The sequence below is a fragment of the Etheostoma spectabile genome, chromosome 23 (genome assembly GCF_008692095.1).
Source record: "Etheostoma spectabile isolate EspeVRDwgs_2016 chromosome 23, UIUC_Espe_1.0, whole genome shotgun sequence".
Classification (NCBI taxonomy): domain Eukaryota; kingdom Metazoa; phylum Chordata; class Actinopteri; order Perciformes; family Percidae; genus Etheostoma; species Etheostoma spectabile.
The window spans coordinates 20,735,839-20,756,093 of NC_045755.1; the positions used below are offsets into that span (position 1 = coordinate 20,735,839).

The 20,255-nt window shown below is 42.3% G+C and overlaps 1 protein-coding gene across 4 annotated transcripts; it reads right to left on the reverse strand.

Annotated features, from left to right (window-relative positions):
* Positions 1–153: 153 nt before the first annotated feature.
* Positions 154–19,596, reverse strand: mkrn1 (makorin, ring finger protein, 1). 4 transcript variants are annotated; one of them, XM_032505378.1, is made up of 9 exons: positions 19,446–19,596; positions 18,626–18,757; positions 13,277–13,372; positions 9,482–9,663; positions 6,960–7,183; positions 5,530–5,744; positions 4,184–4,294; positions 3,575–3,719; positions 154–2,038 (listed from the first exon to the last, which is right to left on the reverse strand). In XM_032505378.1, the coding sequence occupies exons 1-9, from the start codon at positions 19,517–19,519 to the stop codon at positions 1,826–1,828; spliced, it is 1,392 nt and encodes a 463-aa protein (XP_032361269.1). In that variant the 5' UTR covers positions 19,520–19,596; the 3' UTR covers positions 154–1,825. The 4 variants fall into 4 exon arrangements, with proteins under 4 accessions (XP_032361269.1, XP_032361270.1, XP_032361272.1 ...); XM_032505379.1 differs by lacking the exon at positions 19,446–19,596 and adding an exon at positions 19,224–19,248; XM_032505381.1 differs by lacking the exon at positions 13,277–13,372.
* Between the last annotated feature and the right edge of the window lie 659 nt (positions 19,597–20,255).

Consider the following 20,255-nt stretch of genomic DNA (forward strand, 5'->3'; position numbering starts at 1 on the left):
CAATATTGGCTCTGTTTTGGTCTCCACCACCTCCTGAGGGAACTCTCTTGTCTCCTCTGCTGCTAAATGCTGCTCTGAGCAGATGACAGTGGAGTTGTACTGTTGGAATTCAAAGAGACACGACAACACAAAGATTTAGACTCCACACAGTACAGAGGTTGATAATAAACTTTTAATTTCAAGTTAAGATGGATGGCTGTGGAACATAGAAAACACACATTTCAGTATAAACATATGCATTCCAACGGAGTTTAACAGGTTGTCTCTGGCGGCAAAGCATTACTCAGGGAAGCCAACGAGAGAGAGAGGTGAACCTACACTTCACACTGGATCGGAGTCCCTTTCAAGCCTGTCTCAGCGTCATGATTTTCTGCACTGCAAGTCTGCTGAGGAGTTCTAGGGGTGACTCTATAGCATGGTTCTGAGGTACCACAGGTGTTCCTGAATGCTGAGATCCAGGATGGGGGGGGGGGGGGGGGGAGTGTTTAAATAAAGTTCTTTATTGAGTCTGACTAACTGACATAGCATTCATACGGATATATGGAGCCAATTGGACCACATGTAGTTCTATCACAGAAAAGCAAAAGTATCTAGAAAACCTGACGTAACATTTCATATTAATTGCACAATAAATCCATTCTTCATTTAAAGGCAGAACGTTTCCCAGACTACTTTAATAGGCGATAGGTGTCTCTGTTTGTGAGAGACAGGGAGGAGGGGGGTCACTCAGGATGTTTTCCCCTAGCTCTGATCCCAGACCTGTCATACGTGTAAGGCCAATAACATGTGTTACTGAAGACTGCGGTGTGCTGCGTGCTGCCACTGGTGGCTGGAAGATGTGGAAAGGGGAGTACCATTGTGTTCAGTAGTATAGCTGTAATACGGCTGCCAGCCACCCGTGATAGCACTGAGCAGCACTCTCTGGGATCAAATCAGTATGGCTGATCATTTTCAGTTCAAACCCTATTGTTATAGATCGGCCTTTGTAAACCTATTTTATTTTATTTTTTTAATGTATTGCGGAACAAGTTGTATGAGCTGCTCGGTCACTGAAATGACTGAGTTACGATGATGGCTGTTGAGGATCAGGGCTAGTGGTCTTCCTGCTGTAAAAATCAGCCACAAACCTTTCATTGTTTGGGCTTTGATCAGTCTGAGTCCCATAATGATCTGAATGCTTCATCAAAGACCTGTTTCAGTCCTGGAAAAAAGTGGCCACAGTGAATACTTTTCAGTACAATGTGAAAATGATTATGGTAAATGTATTTAAAGATCAGCACAATATATTGGCTATCAGCAGCTTTAATAAAGAAAAAAAAAACGAAGTAAAATCTTACAACATGCCCATCACGATTACAGTAAATGGTGCGGAGTAAGTTTGAGTGCATCCTCAGAGTCTCAGAAGTACGTATTAACACCTGGGTGGACGATAAACAAGTCAAACCCACACCCACAAATAAACCTGACAATGTTTATTAGCATTATTTGAAGAAAGTTATAATTTTGTAGTTAAATCTTATATTGAGTTCTTTTTGTCATTTTACTGTTTTTCCATTTTAACATGAACCGCACAAGAAAGACCCACAAGGATAGAAGTCTAGAAAATGTTTAGCACGAGCGCACTGACTTGTACTAGAATTTTTTTTGTCTTTTTTTTCCTTTTATAAGTTCATTTATTAATGGCCTGCTTAAAGGCACTGCCACAATACAAGGGGAGTGCGGGTGGGGGGGGCAGGGGGAGCTACTGTCCATCACTCGCACAAGACAGTCCATTCTAGTGTGTAGTATACACGGGAGAGGGGGAAAAGGGTGGGGAAGGGGGCTGCTATAGGTAAATCTCATAGAAATCGTCCATCTCCTCGTGAAACAAGTCCCACTCGTCCTCTGAGTCTGTCACCTCGTCGTCGGTTCCTGCGGCCAGCAGCATCAGGAGCATCTCGCTCAGCTCAAACGTCACCATCTCCTCGTCCTCGTTGTCAAACGAGTCGCTGCTTTCCCTCTCGTCGAAGATGTCCCACAGCTGTGTTCGCCTGGAGCTCTGGGGGGAGAAGAGGACCAGGCTTAGAATAGAACAGACAGAATATACTTTATTGTCCCCGACGGGGAAGTGTGTCTCGGGCATAGTGCAACAATCTGTTACTTCACAACACAAACATGTCACAGAGAAACCAGTCTGAAATCACATGGAGTCTACATAAAAAACAGAGAGAAGGTCAACGAAGCATCTTGGGACATAAAAGGAACGACACAATAGGACTGTGGAGACAACACGACATCTTAAACAATGACTAAACATTAAACTGCTAATTGTAAAAAGTGCTGGTGGATTTATTGCACTTTGCTCTGTTGTACTACTATAGGAGTTCAGCAAGTTGATAGACGTAATGTAACGAAGTACAAATACTTTGTTACTGTACCTAAGTAGAATTTTCACATGTACTCTCTTCATGTACTCTTCCTTGTTATTTATATAACTTTTTCCTTTTACTCCACTACATTTCCACTTAGCATCTTGGTTACTACCTCGCGGAGTTAGCAAGGTACTGTTAGCCATAAAACAAGTTGTCCGCTGGCTGGCTGGCTACAGAGAATGAGCTGAACAGCGGACTGGCTCTAACGGGCTGTAGCGCTCTCTGCTGGATGTGGAGAAGAGAAAGTGTGATAACAAGCTTACGGACCGGACATATCCTGCAACACATCATGCCTGGCTTCAACGGTTTTGTGTGGAGAACGTAGTGTTGACTCAGTCATGGGAATTCCTTGATAAGATGCAATCCATCCAGTTCAAAAATCACAACAACACAAACAATACACACCTGTGCGAAATGTAATGAGAAACGGGGACTGGGCTGCGTCAGGCCACTCCCCTCCGGCGAGCTGCAACATTCTTTTTGACCCCGCTGACCAGTGTTATCGCCCTGACAACTAACAACCATCACCATTTTGTTTTGTAATGATCAAATGACCACAGTCTTTCTATCCACACTGTGGATGGGAAATTTGTCAAAACATCAACACTTTGCTTTCAGATAGAAATTATACAACAAAGTTCAGGTTGTCCCTCAGTGTAAGCCACTGGGAATCATTGATGTATTTTTAAGACATTTTTTTAACCGATTTTGAACTGGATGGATTGCATCTTATCAGGGTGTTCCCAACTGAGTCAACACTGTATGTATTGCAGGATGTATTGCAGGATGTGTCCGGTCCCTCTGCCTGTTTTCACACTTTCTCCTCTCCACGTCCAGCAGAGGGCGCTACAGGTGATGAACTGCAGTTACTGGTGTTATTAGCTGTGTAAAAGCAGAGCAGGGGGAGCTTTTCACAGTGTTTCCCTTTTCTCAGAAAAGTATTCAAATTCCCAATATGTACTGGTAAAGAAAACGTTGACTATCATACAGTGGTGACAATCTTGGTAGCACTAGTGGATTTTAAATGACAGGATCATAGGAGAGAGTATGAAAGGTTACCCACATCACAGAGTACGGTCTAGAACCTGCACTTTTATGAAAAGCGCTGAGAGATAACAGTTGTTGTGATTTGGCGCTATGTAAATAAAATTGAATTGAATTACCCGATTCCTGCTGTTGGATCCGGTCTGTCTTCGCTGAGGCTGAGCTTCCTCCAGCCGACCATCAGGAAAGGCGTGCTTGTAGAAGCAATTTGAGCCAAAAGGACACGTTCCACGACCCTGGTCAAAGTATCGACACGGTTTTGTCCTGGAGAAGATGAGAAGGGAACCAGAGAACAACAAGAGCCAGTTAGAACACCGGCCACACTGAGCGATGACGAGTTGATGATAAGGATGAGTTCTTGTTGGAGCTTTCAAAATTATCACCACATTTTGTGTTTCTGACTTGGAGTCTGCACCGGATCGCCTGCCCACTCCCCACCATTACCACCAGCTCCTGTGATGATCACATCCACCCACAACAGCTATCTATTCACAGTCTGTGTGCTCCATCCTGCAGAGAAACTAACAGGTTTTAATAGCTGATACTTCACTTTATGAAGCCAGCTTTAAGAGACCAAATTTAAAATGAGCCGGACTGAACAGATGCTTCATTAACTGCCTTGAAAAAAGGTCCCGCAGTACATAAAACAAATAAGATTTGAGAGCGCAGTGACAGTGTTTAGGTGTGTGTAGAGAGTGGTCCCACAGCATAGGAAATGATGTGTGTACCCCATGCCATCCTTGTATTTCTGGATGAGTTTCTGCTTGTCCTCTTTATCCTCCACCCAGTACTCGCTTGGGATGACAAAGTTGGATGTGATTCGACACTCTGGACAAGACCTGCGAAGATAAAAAGAAAACAGTGATGGGAAGAGCATTGTAGATGGCTAAAAGGTCAGTTGTGTGTGAAGTATTTCACTTGTCTTCATTTGAAACCAGAGCAGACAAACACACGCTTTGTGTAACTAAGTTAATCTCTTTGATTTTCTGCACTTTAGGCAATTGGCAAATGGCTTTATTATAAGGAATGAAATATAAAAGAATTCAAAAGTCCTTAATGGTTTTCATTATACCGCCTGTCCATTGGATCTTCATCAAGGTTACTGACAGAAGATTAATCAACAATTCACAGCTGATCCAAGACTGTGTAATGATTCTCAGTTGCATGGACTTCCGTCTGTAAAGACGCTGTAAATTAAATACCTGTTGCTTTTTATTTGTCACATTAGAGTCCGACCGATAACGGATTTTTAAGGCTGATAGAAATATTTGTTTTTTAAAAGATCCGATATCTCACACACACACACACACACACACACACACACACACACCCCACACCACACACACACACACACACACACACACACACCCACACCCCACACACACACACACACACACACACACACACACACACACACACACACACACACACCACACACCACACACACACACACACACACACACACACACACACACACACACACACACACACACACCACACACACACACACACACACACACACACACACACACAACCACACACACCAAACTTAAGATATATAACTTAAGTCCTTTGAACAAAAACACTAACAAGCAGAGGATTCTACTGCTTTGTGGTTTGAACCCTAAAAAATAACTAATCAGAGTGTTGCCAACAGGGACGTTGTGGAGCGTCCTCTCGTGGACAAAATATGCAACACCAACGCTCATAAGATGGTTGCCCGTCCGTTTCATTTCATTTTTTAATGTACATTTATCAGAATCATTTATTTGTCAGTTTGAATGATTTGTTTTAAAATTATTTTTAAGCGGCCATTACAAACGACGATACCAAATGCCAAATATCGGCCCGCCGATATTGGTTGGGCTCTATGTCACATGATTAATAAACATTTAACAATGTCCTGAGAAAATCTACCAGAGAAGCACAATGAGATAACTGTTGTGATTTAGCGCTTTATAAATTAAATTTAATAGAAAAGATACCGATTTAAACTCTTTTCCCATTTAGCCTTAGAGTGATGGAAACTACAGTGACTTCTGAAACTCTTCTTTGCCACGTGCAAGTGACTCACTTGATGATTTTGCTCTCAAACTGCTTGGCACTCCTCCACTTGCGGATGCACTTTAGACAGTAGCAGTGGCAGCAGTTGGAGAGGATGCCAAAACGGCGCTCGCTTGGATTGGCTTTCTCAAACACCACCTCCATACACACACCACACATCATGTCTTTGCTGCGTTGGATGGCAAATGAAATCTCCATGTCTTTCTCATGGGCCTCGATGCATGCCTAGGAGAGGGAACAGTTAACACAACACACCACAACCATTTCACCAGGGTCCCACTCAACTGTGGGCCTTAGGCTGCATTTACATTGCTACGTTGTTTTTTTAGCTTTTGTTTCGTTTCCCCCCTTCTCAATCACCTTGCTCTGGCATTTCCCCCTGCTCTGGCGTTTCTCCCCCCTTCACATTTCCCCTGCTCTGGCGTTTCCCCCTCTCATTCCCACTGCTCTGGCGTTTCCCCCTCTCATTCCCACTGCTCTGGCATTTTTCCTTCTCATTAGTTTCAGTTTTAATATTAGTACTAACCTGGAGAAAGTTGTCAGAAAGGGCAGTGAGTAAACGCGTCCTAATTTATCAGATGAAATGTGCTTTATTAGCCCGAGCAGCACCCATACCCACCAACTTGTCCCTAGCCATTTACCAGCTAATTACCCCCCATAGTGACACAAGAGATGGATTACACTGGAAGAGAGGTGCATTTTTCTGCACTGATCTCATATGCTGGATTGACGGTAATTCATCATAGCCAAGGAGAACTTTAGTCCCTGTACTCTCCTTTAGTGCTGCATATGTGAGTCAGGCTTTCCCCCAGAAAAGTTGTTTAGCCCGGTGTCAAGTGTCTTTTGCACTTGTGCCCGGCAGGGGCTGGTCACAGACTGATGGCAGCATTAATGTAGAGCTCAATAGTTTCAGTGATACCAAAAATGGACGGAATAGTAACTAAATTTTGCATCTACTGGTAAAAAAATTATTACATTTTTAATAATCATTTAAATTCACCCCTTTTTGATGAACTGCTCCAAATAGAGGCAGCTTAAAACATGGCAACTGTATTGTCAATTTAGGCAACCAAAAGCTGAAGCTGTTAGCGTTAAGCCTTGACTACGCCTAGGTAAGTTTAAGAACGGTCTTAACCTGGCTTGCAATACAGTGGGGGAAACCCTGTGAGTTAAAGGGTGCACGTGCAAGTGACTTGGCAAAACACACACTCAACTCCACCTTCTATTCCTCCATTTGTCATAAACTAGAGTAACAGCTACTCATTTTTAGCCATTTTTAACTGTCGCTTTCACTTGTAAAATGGCAAACTATATTTTAAACAGTGACAGTATACCAGCTTTTACCAATTTGCTTTCTTATCCACCACTTATAATCCCAGAGTAACGGCGAGGGAGAGTGAATGTTGAGCCCAGCATGATTAATGTTTCTGTAAGCGTTACCTTGGTGTGCTCCGAGCGCTGGGCGTTGTCAGTGGGGTGGAGCACCTGAAGACCGCACATGTCACACACGTCGCCGTGGAGATAGGCACAGTTGATTCCATAGCGGCACTCTCCAACAGCTGCGTATGGACAGAGCTGCTTCCTCAACTCTTTGTTGTCCTGCGATGCCTCGCTGTCAAACTCCTCAATGAGAGGGACGGAGGTCTCCCCCTTCACTGGCTCAGCTGGTCATAGAAGGATTTGTACAATTATTTTGTGCCACTTTAAAGAGAAAACAAAAACTCTTCATGCTTACGAATCTCTTCTCTTGCAAATAAGGAGAATCTGATCTGAGGCCTCAGAATGCAACCTAACCAAGCTTTAAACTTGAAAATGTAACAAAGTCAGAATTTGAGTTGCTCTGCATTTTCAGACCAGACATTTTCAGTCCGCAGTGGAAGCATCATTATTGTCATTCACACATGTTCAAGGGACTGGTACAAACCAAACAAAAGCAAGAGTAGGAACATAAAAACTACTTTTACAGTAGCACTGGTCCAGTTCTTTGGCCTACAACAGAGTTTGAATGAAAGTGTTCACACAAGCCTAAATGAACCCAGCCAAATGGACAAATGCACCAAAGGCTGTTTGCTGCACCAAAAGAGTGCCCTAACCCCAAAAGGGAAAACTGTCTCAGTATTACAATGCTTCATTCTTTTTTATACTATTATATATGAATTACCCAAAAAATCCAGAATAGGATAATGAAATAAGGAGTAGTAATCCCAATCACTCATTTATGAGACGGAGCGCTTTTTATTGTGTGTGTGTGTGTGTGGTGTGTGGTGTGTGTGTGTGTGTGGTGTGTGTGTGTGTGTGTGTGGTGTTGTGTGTGTGTGTGTGTGTGTGTGTGTGTTGGTGTGTTAGGGCTGCACGATTATGGGCCAAAATGATATCGCGATTATTTTTATCAAATTTGATCGCGATTATTCTCACGATATTTGTTGATTTTAACCAAACAATTTTATTGTCACATAGGCTATTTATAACTGGAGAGGGAGTGTGATGGACGCTACTCACAGAGAGACGGCTGACTCATTATGAACGGGTCCAGCACGGTTCGACGGCGGATACACACGTTCATGTGTATTAAACGTCTGTATCTTCACTGCGCTGCATTTTTTATAACTATGATATTCTGGCCATGGGTCACATCTCTGGTCCTGGTCCAGGCTTCGGTCCATCAGCTCCGTCTCCCACGCTGTTACTCTACCACTGAAGTTAGCTGCATTCAGTAACTTCTTCTGTGTTCTTCGCCGTAGCGGCCGCGATAACAGTTACCCGCGGAAACACTGGTACAAATACAGTTTGCCCCCTCATACTTAACAATATACAGCTGTGTTAATGAAAAATTAAAACTGTAGACATACATCATAAGTGTTGGACCGGCGGCCGCTGTGTGGCGGAGCCCGGAGAGTAAGAGGAGAGAGAGTAGGACGAGAGAGCGTAGAAAGATCCAACACAGGCACGGCTTTACAGACGAAATGGGTCATGTAACGCAAATTAAACCGTATCCATATAAACAGCATTGCAGCGGATGCGAGGACATTAGCACCGGTGCGTCCTAGAAGAGCTAACAGACGCTACTAGCTAACAGCTAACAGACGTACTACACCGCCGACTATCACTGGTCACTGCTGTTGTCTGAAAAACAACAAATGGGACAAAGTGTTGCGTTTACTGGTAAACTGGTAAAACCCTTTAGACTGACGTTTTACAAACTGCTATCTGTTGAGTTTTCCTCACGCTACTCTGTCCTCTGTGACTGTCTACATCTAGAAACTTAGCTGCACGGGTGCAGTGAACTACTGTGACTGGCTCATGAGCAGACGGCTTTATGAAGCGGAGATTGGCTTTGCAAAAAACCCGGAGCGTTCTATGAATGACGCTTTATAAAAAATAATCGCTCGATCACGCAAATTTGATCGTGGGAAGTCCAAATCGTGATTGCGATTAAAATTCGATTAATTGTGCAGCCCTAGTGTGTGTGTAAGGGCGGGAGTGTGCATGTGTAGGTATTGGTGTGGCGCTGTCCTGGGTGCTGAAATCATCATACTATAGCCAGACAGGGGAAAACATGTCACAGCCTGCCTGGCTTGATCCTGGCACCTGGCCTGAGGAATCATCTAACATTACACGACCCAAACTGAAAGTTCGACCCTTAATGGAAAAAAAAAATCCTTTTTAAATTCTATGTTCTGTCCTCTATTGTTCCATTACTTTTCCTGATATTTTAGGTTTTAGGCGTAGTATCTTTTCAGCGTCAGTTACGAGACATTTAGCCAGGGTACATATCAAAGTCATAAGTTTGGTATTGTGGCAACACTAGTACCCCTGAATTCAAATGTATTAATGCTTGCCAGGTACCAATGGGACAACATCATATGTGACATTATGAAATACAGTCCAGTGATAAAGGTTTATAAAAGTGTGAACTTGCGCGAGTAGGTTTCATCTTGATGTAACCAATGCTGGTGACTCACCCCGTCCACAGTACGGCTGTCCCGGAACAAACTCCGCAGCGTTGACCCAATCTTGTGCCCCTGAACCAGGTGTTGGCCCACTGGGTTCTGGGTCTGACGAGGCGGCCAGCAAGACAGAGGGCAGCGGCAGCGTCTGAGGGGGTGGCAGCTCCTCGTTCTTTGCCGGTTTACAGTGTTCAAACCTGAGGAGGACCGGGATTCTTACAGTTCAATAGATCTGCTGTCCTACAGCACTAATGCAGAACGCTTGGAGAAAAGCAACCCCACGCCACGCTGCCGTGGCCAGTCACGTGACGGAGATCAGACTAGTCAGAGTGGTTTGAGGCGGTGTGAGAGTCCCTTACAGAAAACAGTAACATCACTGCCCACATATCAATGCCACAAGAAAACATCCAACACAAGCACTGAACTGCCCGGGAGTTTGGGGAACAGCTGACAGCTGGTGGTTATTTTTCCAATTTTATTATTGGATTTTTTTCCCCCGAGTGTTCCTTTCTAGAACTGGTCGACAAAGTATGTCTAATAATAGTAAATCTTTTTTATTACAATTATTTGTTAAAGCAAGCAGACTTCTAAATACCTTTCCATTTTCATGCAAAAACCACATAGAAAAATGTTTTTATTTTCATTCCAGGAGAAAGACTTACTTACTATATGCCTTCTGCTAGATTTTGCACCCAACAGGCTTAAACAGGGCAAGTTTTAAATATGTTTCTAGCCTATAAACATGCTCAAAATGTCATTACCAGTGACTACCCATGTGCAGCTATTCCTTCCAAGTGAACACAGTGAATTTGACTGCAGTGTTTGTGACAGAAATGCATAAAAGGTTGTTAATCGAGTAGTGTGGACTTCACCAGAAAACAGGAAATAAACATGGATTAACATGGTATGGATTAACAACTTTTATGCCTTTCTGTCACATCTACTGCAGTCTGCAGAATGCATTGATTCTTTCTGAGTGAACACAGTGAATCCGACTGCTGTAAATGTGACAGAAATGCATGAAAGTTGTGCTAATTCAGCTGTGTTTAGTTCCTGTGTTGATCCCAGTTAGAGAGCTTAGGGACCATCTACAAACTACAACGCAAAAGAGATAAAACTAAAATATGTAGGCTATCTATGTAATGATTAAATAAGGTAGTGTCTCCAAACTTACCTCAATTATAACTTGTCTCCTGAGAGTTGTACTACAGCACTTACTTTTCAAATATGCTTATTTTTGAAAATATGTTTGTATCTCTTTTCTGAGTTGTAGTTTGTTGACGGTCTCGAATATCAACACAGGAACTAAACAGAGCTGAATTAGCACAACTTTCTTGCATTTCTTTCACATCTCCAGCAGTCATATTCAGGTCTGTCTAGTCCACACAGCATTCCTGGATGGGAGAAAAAAGGGCTCTGGTTTATTGGCATTCCTTTAAACCAATCACAATTGTCATGGGCGGAGCTAAGCGCCAGACGGAGCCACAGTGCTGCTGCTAAATAGTCTCGGGAAGGAACTTGTTTTGGTGGAACTTGTGTACATTCAAAAGGTAGTTTTAGTCATCAACAGAAAACGCAGATTGGACAGATAGTAGGGGTGGGAATCACCAGACGCCTCCTGATACAAAGTCATTACAATACTTATGCCACAATAAGATTATATTACCATTTTAACCCTGCGATATTGCAATTTATAACCTTTTTTCCAACTTCTAATTCTTCCCAATTTCAAATGACCCCAAAAGGAAACTTTGTCAACATCTGTTTTATCTAAAAAGATACATTTCTCTGTTTGTTCATTTCACTTAAATTTTATTGCTGCAATATGGGGTTGTCAAGCAGACAAACTGACCAACACATATATAATAAAAGATCCATACTTGGCGCCTGTGTATCGATACAGTATTGCCACGGAAAATATCACCCTACTATGCTGTATCAATAACCCCCCCCCCCCCCCCCCTCCCTAACAGATAGTCTAGCTAGCTGTCTGGATTTACCCTGCAGAGATCTGAGGAGCAGTTAACCATAGTCCCCAGAAAACCACCAGAGGTTAGAACGCCAACACAGAGAGAGGACGGGGACGGACATCCAAGTCAAAATGAGGAACATCAGTTGGAATTTCCAGCGGCTCCTGAACAATCAATATCGGTGTTGATTATTGTAAATATGTCCCACAGACTTTATAGGGGGGTGCAGTAGCTCAGTCCCATAGGGAGTTGGTTGGGAACCGGAGGGTCACTGGTTCAAATCCCCGTATGGACCAAAAAGTTGGAGTGTGGATTGGTGGCTGGAGAGATGCCACTTCACCTCCTGGGCACTGCCAGGTTCCCTTGAGCAAGGCACCGTACCCCCCGACCGCTCAGGCGCTGGTTCACTGGCAGCCCACTCACTCTGACATCTCTCCATGTATAGTGCATGTATAGGTCCTGAGCATGTGTGTGTATTTCGGCCTGTGTGTGAGTACTACAAAAAAGTGTGTACACAGAGTGCAGTACAGTAATTTCCCCATTGGGGACTAATAAACAAATTATCTTATTATCTTATCTTAGGGACTAAAAAGAGTTGCTACACCTGCTAACTGACCTCACTTCTCCTCAACTAGGAAAAGCACACAGGTCCGCTTTGTTTACAAATTCCTGTGACATTAATTTAGTGCATTCCCTTTTGACATTGCACCAACATGAATGTCGACAAACAAGGCTTCTTGAATGTAATGCCTGAATGGATGATTAAAGGTCAAACCTATGTGTTTGAAAATGTTCTGCCTCTCTGAACTCTTCTGTGTTTCTGAAGGAAAAAAAAAAAAGTATTCAAATGATCAGTCCTCATGCATGCACCTCTATGTTTGTGCAGTGACAATGAAGTTTCCAGACACAGAGGCAAAAGACACCTCAAAGAAACTAGACTTGATCTTCAGTATGTTCAGTTTATGCAGACCAGTATGCCATTTTTGTTCCACAAAGCCTCTGTCCCTGGGACATTATGTCTCAAACTGTTCATTCTGCTGCTTCTACTTGAAGACAACATTCTGGTTCTCTTTCTTTCCCTGCAAATAATAAGCATGTAAATGGAATATAAACTGGAATTTACCCTGCTGGGCAGACTCTCCAGTCTTTAGTTGTGGAAACAACCTGAGAGACAAACACGGTGTCCTTTAATGGCCATGATCAAAACACTTGGACTACAGAGTGGGACGGTTTCATCATGCTATAGAGACAAGAACACAACAGAAAATGATAAATCTGTCAGTAGGGCCCTTCAACAACCCAGACTAATACAGAATCCGTGGCCACACGTGTACACTTCTGTCACAATGTGCTTTTTTCACAGAAACCTATCATTTAAAGCACTAAGAACTAGAGGTAGCTCTAAGATAGATAGATAGATAGATAGATAGATAGATAGATAGATAGATAGGCTTTCTGTTTAGTTCCCATACCGTATGTGCCAGATAAACATTATCTGCTGGGCTTGTCTCTCCAACACAGGGCTTTAAGCGTGGGCAATTTGCTTACATATGAGAGTGAAAAGTAGAAAGTGAAAATTATTATTGGCTGCACCCGGGTAACAAAAACAGCTTCACAAACTGTAGATTCAATAAGCACGGTCGCTAACAAATGGTGCAGCCAAGATTTTGGACGCTCCTCTCTTATTAGCTATGATCAGTGTACAAAACATTCAGGTAGCAGCTCCTCAGCAGTTTAGTCGGTGCTGACTGTCGCTTTCCACAGATATAAGGACAAACGGCAGGCACTCTGGTAGCTCACCAGGTAGAGCGTGCACCATGTATCAAGACTTGGTCCTTACTTCAGCGGCTGGGGTTGGATTCCAGCACGGGCCCTTTGCTGCATGTCACCCCCCCCCCTCTCTCCCCTGTCTAGCTTGTCTCTCTCCAAGCTATAACTATCCAATGAAAACAGACATTTCTGTCACGTCTACAGCAGTCGGATTCACTGTGTTCACTCAGAAGGAATCACTGCATATGGGTGTTGTAATGACATTTTGAACATGTTTAGAAGCTAAACACGTGCCCTGTTTAAGCCTGTTAGGTGCTAACTCTTCCATTTTTCTCTCTGACAGACCTCCAAATATACAGACAACAAAGCTACGTGTTAAAATCGACTGGAATTTTTGTTTAAGTTAATTCTGTGAGTGATCTGAAAAATGCCCAACTGAAATTTTTAGCCATCGTGTGATTCAAATGCTATGAGCCGGTACCTGTATGGCCGAGACTGGACTAGTTAGGTTGAGATGGAGACCCACTGTCGCCTCAGATTTAAGCCTGATTTATGGTCCCGTGGAGGCTTCACACAGTCTACGTAAGTGGCCTAAAGTAGGGCTGGGCAATAGGGAGAAAATCAGATATCACCATATTCTTGACCAAATATCGATATTGAGGCAATATTCTAGGGTTGACAATTGGTGCTTTAACAAAATATCTTCACACTTAGAATTTAGATAAATAATCATCTGTCTTGTGGATATGATGACAAAGGGGGTGGAACAGCTGGAAACAGTCTGGAAAGTTCAGAAAAGTACATCACTTTACTGTAATGCCATATGTCATATCACAATATTACGACATCCAAAATATAAGACAATACCTAGTTTCATATCACAATATTGATATAATATTGATATATTGCACAGCCCTAGCCTAAAGTTTATACTTGTGCGTTGGTGAGTGAGTGGGGTAAAGAGAGTGAGAGGGTGATGATGATTATATTCAGAGTGAGTAGTGACTCTAGAGTCATAGTGAGAGAATTAAAGTGTCTCCCCTGTTCTTTCAGACCACGGTGAGACATCTGGAGCAGGAGACGTTAACCCTCTCCTGGATTTCATGCTTATGGAAAAGGAAAACCAGGAAATAAGGGGGGGGGAGTGCAACGCTACCGAGCCACGGCCTAGAGACGTGCGTCGCCGCGACGTGCAGTTACATTTTTGGAGAGGTGCTCGTCAGGCTACAGCGTAGGGTCGGTGTCTCCACGTAACTACATACGTACATTAAAGAAAGGATTAATATTATAATGCAGAAGTATAAATCACACTTAAGAAGGTAACGCTCTGTCACCTCAGACTTAGCCAGCTTTGTGAGGATGTTGTCCTAGTATTTCACAACTAGTACTGGGAGCAGTGAATGAGTGTGGGTGGGGCTGGGCAATATTTGGATATTATATGGATATCGTTATGAGACTAGTCTTAGACTAGAAAAATATTGTGATTTCTGATTTTTTTTCCCCATATGACCCAGCCTTTAATTCCACAAACATCTAGTAAAATGACAGGCTGCATTTTGGTCTCAAGCCTGCCATGTTGCATGTGAGGACACAACAAATGTGATTCTGTATGAAACATAGGGCCTGTGTTAACAGGGTGGGGGATGGGAGGGATTAGGGGTCCAGTAGGGTTATGGGTAGTCCAAGATCTCTATTGCAGAGAAGCCTGATCCTCTAACTATAAAAGCAGTTAATCTGTTATTCTGAAATATAACCTCTGATCTGAGCAAAAAGTAAAAGTGTGTGATTCTGAAGGCCGTTTTGAGTTTTACTTTAATCAGGGAAGAGGAAAATGTGCTTTTTGTTTAGGATGTTTCTCATGTGGAATTTGCCACAGGGTGCTTTAATGCAACTCATCTCCTGCTGACATAAATACACCAGAAGCATTGTCATGTAATGAGATAGCACAGAGGTACGAATCCATATCACAATTACAACATGATCAATGGTGAAGCACCAACAATTCCAGATCCTCGGCTGTCCACATGGAACTGTCAAAAATGTCTTTAGTATAGAAAACAAGTCAACTCCATAGCTATCCCACAGCATGACTAACAGGCCACGACAGCCTGTGCACACAGCATACAAAAAGGAACAACTGGCCAAAGTCTTCTCCAGCCTTCTCCATGATGGGAGCTAGGCCACAACACACTGTTAACCAGTCTGTTCCCATATAGCCAATGGAATTGCTGGGGGAGCGGGGAGGGAAGGGGGGGGGGCTGCTGGAGCTATGCATTTATAAATGCTGCAGCAACATGAACCTGATGAACCCAGCAACAGCACAGGGAAGGAGCAGGAGGGAAAACAGAGAGGGTTATGCAATTGCCATGCAGGCTGCAGAGCACTCTGCCTGGCCCTGGGGCTGCAGGAGAGAGAGAGAGAGGAGAGAGGGGGCGAGACAGACACAGTGAGTGAGTGAGACAGAGCCCATCACAATGGATAGAGCCCAGGGAATTCAACCATAATAAACCCCCACAGTGAGAGCCTTTCTCTGGACTCTTAATACAGGGTGCGCAGCCCCACGGGAGCACCAATATAATGAGGACGCCCTCCTCACTGCGGCTCCATCACAAGGATGGAGGAATTTGACTTCTCAACACAACAACAACAACAAAAGCCACTCAGTTCTATACACAGCCAACTGAAGGCTTTCTACACACTATTCAAGAAAAATCATCAAGTAACTAATGCGCCCCTGCTGCTGCTGGTCTAGACAGTGTCTGCACCATGTCTGGGTATAGCTTGGCAACAGACTAATCTGCTTCTCAAAAGGACCATACCGCTGCACGTTTGAGCCCATTTACTACAAATAAATACTGCTCACCATATTCACAGCATGATGTGGGGTTTTAGACTGTTTGGGACGCAACAGCGAGATATTGATTTCAGTCCAGTATGAAAACCAGCTGGCGTCGAAGGGAAAGTTAAGATGTGTTTAGAAGAGTAATAGGTTAATGAAATTAAACATACTGAGCTCTTTAATGAGAATTGTTAGAAAAAGTTGATGTTTTCTTCCATATCGTGTATGGAGAGTGTTTGAAATGTGAAAATCACATTATTTCCAAATTGTACTTAAAAGAATCTGCATCCAACCTGATGTGTATGAGATTTTTACTTACTTCAATGGGATATACTAAGTTATGCCTAAAGTCTTTACATCTTCATTTTCATACAAATACAAGCATGCCTGAAAATAGTCAGCAATAAGTAATGTGGAGTTGAAACGAGCAACGGTCAATTATCAATTAGCCAATCAATTAGTTTACAATAACTAATAGGCCTTTCATTGGCAAAAATTCACTGGTTCAAAGCTCTCAAATGTGATTATTTTCTGGTTTTCTAAGTCTTCTATAATAGTAAATTGACGATATTTGAGTTTTGGAATATGTTAACTCGGTACCAAGGAAATTGTGATGGGCGTTACATTTTATAAGCAGATCAATCAATGATGACAAAATTTGCAGATTAAAATTGATAATATAAAAAGGAAGTTGCAGCCAAGCTGTATGGTCCTTTAATATAAAATCACTTCCATTTTGTGATATTCAAATGCAGACCGGCTTGGTGTGTATCTCATAGGCAGGATTTTGATAAAAACACAACAGAATAAAACTATAACAGGTGATTCCACAACTTTGAATTTGCCCAAAAGAATATTCCCAAAGAGCCCATGCATGTACTGAACCTGTTCATCTGAACAAAGGTCTATGGTGAGAAAAACAGAAGGAGAGCTTAACGCTGGGCGCCATGTTGAACAAACACTAGCTCCGCAAACACCCAAGAATAAGGCTGCACAATGCATCGGCTCCAATAAACACATTGCAAAAGGATGCAACATCAATCAATCAATCAAAACCTTTATTTGTCCCCAAGGGGGCGATTCATTTTGCTGCAGTGGCAAGAAATTGACACACGGTACATGACAACAAAGACGACAACATCAATTAAAATACAGTATATACCAAATAGAGAAAATAAATAAATGCCACAACATTAAAAGTTTAAATCCCAGTGTACCATATGTGCCGACGTTACCTAGTCTTCCCAGAGTTAAGCAGAGAGATGGCAGAGGGAACGAAGGAGAGTTTGTACCTATTAGTTTTGGCTGGTGGCTGACTGAAACGGGAACCGGAGGGCAGCAAATTAAATTCTGCATTTAGGGGGTGAGAACTATCGGACATGATGGATTTAGCCTTTTTAAGTACATGTCAAGTATACAGATCAGTTGGTGTCATCTGCTGAATCCCAATGATTTTGCTACTAACTTTAATTACCGTTGCTATTTTGTTTTTCATTTTTAAATTCAGAGAAGCATACCAGCAAATACATGAAAAGGTAAAGACAGACTCAATAAAAGATTTATAAAACAATGTCATATCGCGAAACACAGAGAGCTCTTTTAAGTGCTGCCTTTTACAGTATGTTCAATGTGATCAATAAAACTCAAGCAGTTTTGTTGTATTTAAGCAGAATACTCAAAGCAGCAGAACTGAGTTAAATTTAGTATCTGTTCATTTATCGCAAGCAATGGCTATCATAATATTCAGCAACAAGATTGCATATTTTCCTCAAATTGTGCACTCAAGACAATCCTTCAAAACGCATATTTTATAATATACAATGGCATCCATCCAGGCCCCAGACTAGTGATCTCTCACTGCAGCAAAGTGCTGACCAGTCATCTGGCCGAGAGCAAGGCCACTTTTAGAAAGGAAGGTATAATGCAGCTCAACTAACAACTGGGAGCCTTTCTTTAGACCGTGGCAGCTGGCTATGAGCATGCCAGTTGAGCACAAACATGAACCAAACCTGTAAGAGCCTGTTTTTTTTGTTTTGTTTTTAAATGGTCAATTTTTTTTGTTATTCATTGATTATTATATTATGCACTGACATTGTAGTTGGTGGGTGTGTTCACCGGGGGTTTGGGTGGAAGTGATAACAGCACATGGGTTTGCTTCACATGTTCACCTGGCTCTAACAGAGAGGGGCTGAGACTGGGAACACTTAGTTGACAGGATTTGAGTACTTCAAAAAGTAATTCTACCTTTGGTAACTGCAGAAGTGGTAAAATTTAACGTGTGGAGGACTGCATGATAGAACTGGATCTTAAGCGCGTCAGTGTGTTTTCATTTCTCAGTGTTTACTGAATTGAATATTGATCGTACCTTATTCAAAATGAGATATTCAAAAACTGGAGTTTAGGTGGTAAATTGACCGAAGGTGGAATTAACTGCAATTTTACCTTCTTCCGTGAAATGTGGGACCTTTTTTTTTAGACTGGTTATAGATATAACAGAGCCATTTTAGTTAGGCCTACATCCACATTTGACTGATTTGCTGTATTTGTATTTAGAACTTAAGATGTCAGTTTTGTCTTTACCTGCAACGGTCCCCAAACACACAGTTTCCCTTCTGGAAGAACTTGCAAATCATGGCTGCAGGTTTGCTGCTGGTCAGATCGTGTGAATATCGACAGTTGTCTCCTTCTTTGCAAAGACCATGCATGAAATATCTGAAAATACAAAATATGACATCTAGTTAACAGACGATTTCTAGACTTTTAACAGGAAATCTTTGTTCTTTTCCAAATCCGTATGTCAAACTGAACTTTAACCAGATAAATGAATGTCGTCTTTCAGTTTCATATTGGTAACGCAATCAAGCTAGCTAGTCGTAGCATGGTCACAACTAACAATTGGAGTCATAACGTCAGCTAATGTCTGGATGTGACACCCAGACGGTGCTGTGACTATTATGTAGGTCCATTTAAACTCATTACCCCCAGAACTCGCTGGTTTTAACGTAACGTTAGTCAAAGAGTACCGAGTGCCAACAATTAGCTAACCTTAGTCAACATCAACGTTGACGGATTTAACGTTACCACTCTATTGTGTCTTAATAAAGTTAGTCCGACATTATAGTCTGATATTAATGCTAACGTTAGCCGGGTTAACCTAGCAAGCTAGCTGCTAACCCACCACACTAGTCTGCTATGTGACCATAACACAGTGAACACAACAACACACTGGCTTGTCTAGTAGCTAGCTAGAGCTAGCTAACATTAGCCAATAGCTGAAGCGAACCTCAGAAGACGCTGTTGTCAGTAGCTCGCCAGCCACCGTATAGCCGCTATTTTGGTGTCAGACGATAGATAATATAACTAAATTCGATATTTTTTATAGTCATTTGTTCTGTCTTACCTGCAGGTTACGTGTTTGGTCCAACCTCCTGTTACTGGGATAGCCGCCGTAGACGCTGCTGCTGCCTCCGCCATTGCTGTTTATGTTGAGAAGCTACAGCCGGATGTTCCGGACGGCTTCGTTTCAGCTCGGCTTCTTTCGCATATGTACGGTTCAAGTCGGAGATTGCCGAACACCTCGTACTGGGTACTGTCCACAAGGGAGCACCACAGTCACACTCACGTTGAATTATGCATACGGATCTTTAAATTTGGTTGTTTACATAGGTAACATCAAAAACATTTTTTTCTTCTAAATTGCGTAGCATTGTATTGTATATTGATATATGCCTTCAACTGCAAATACTGTTATTTTGGGGTATAACCCAATATTGTTTGGTTGAATTATCAACATTTCATACAAGAAAACTGAGGAACATTTTGCCATCAAATTGTCAGTGGATGTAGCTTTTAGAAGATAAACACCTTCATTGTTTTATCGTTATCATTAATGTTTTTTTATTCTGATCCATTTCCAGGCAAAAACCAACAATCGATTTTAGGACTAACAAGTGTTGTCTGTATAAATTACAAAAATACAGTACCATTCAAATGTTTGGAATCTGCTGCCACAAAAGCTTGATTGTCAGTCAGATGTCTGAGAGGACTCGTCTATAAGTCTGAATGCTCTGTGATGCATAACGCTGTCCAATGGTTCAACCAAGCTGACAAGTGGAAGGGCAGAAATACAGAAAGAGACAGAGAGCAACTGTTAAATAAGAAGAGAGAAGAAATCCGCAGTCATTGGTAAAAGAAACTGGTAGCTTAGCGT

Excerpts from the sequence above, each read along its gene's own strand:
- mkrn1 (XM_032505378.1), bottom strand. The coding sequence starts at position 19,519 with ATGGCGGAGGCAGCAGCAGCGTCTACGGCGGCTATCCCAGTAACAGGA. Across the intron at positions 18,758-19,445 it reads ACCAAACACGTAACCTGCAG|ATATTTCATGCATGGTCTTT; the intron begins GTAAGACAGAAC and ends TTGTATTTTCAG. Across the intron at positions 2,039-3,574 it reads GATCCAACAGCAGGAATCGG|AGCTCCAGGCGAACACAGCT; the intron begins GTAATTCAATTC and ends TTCTCCCCCCAG.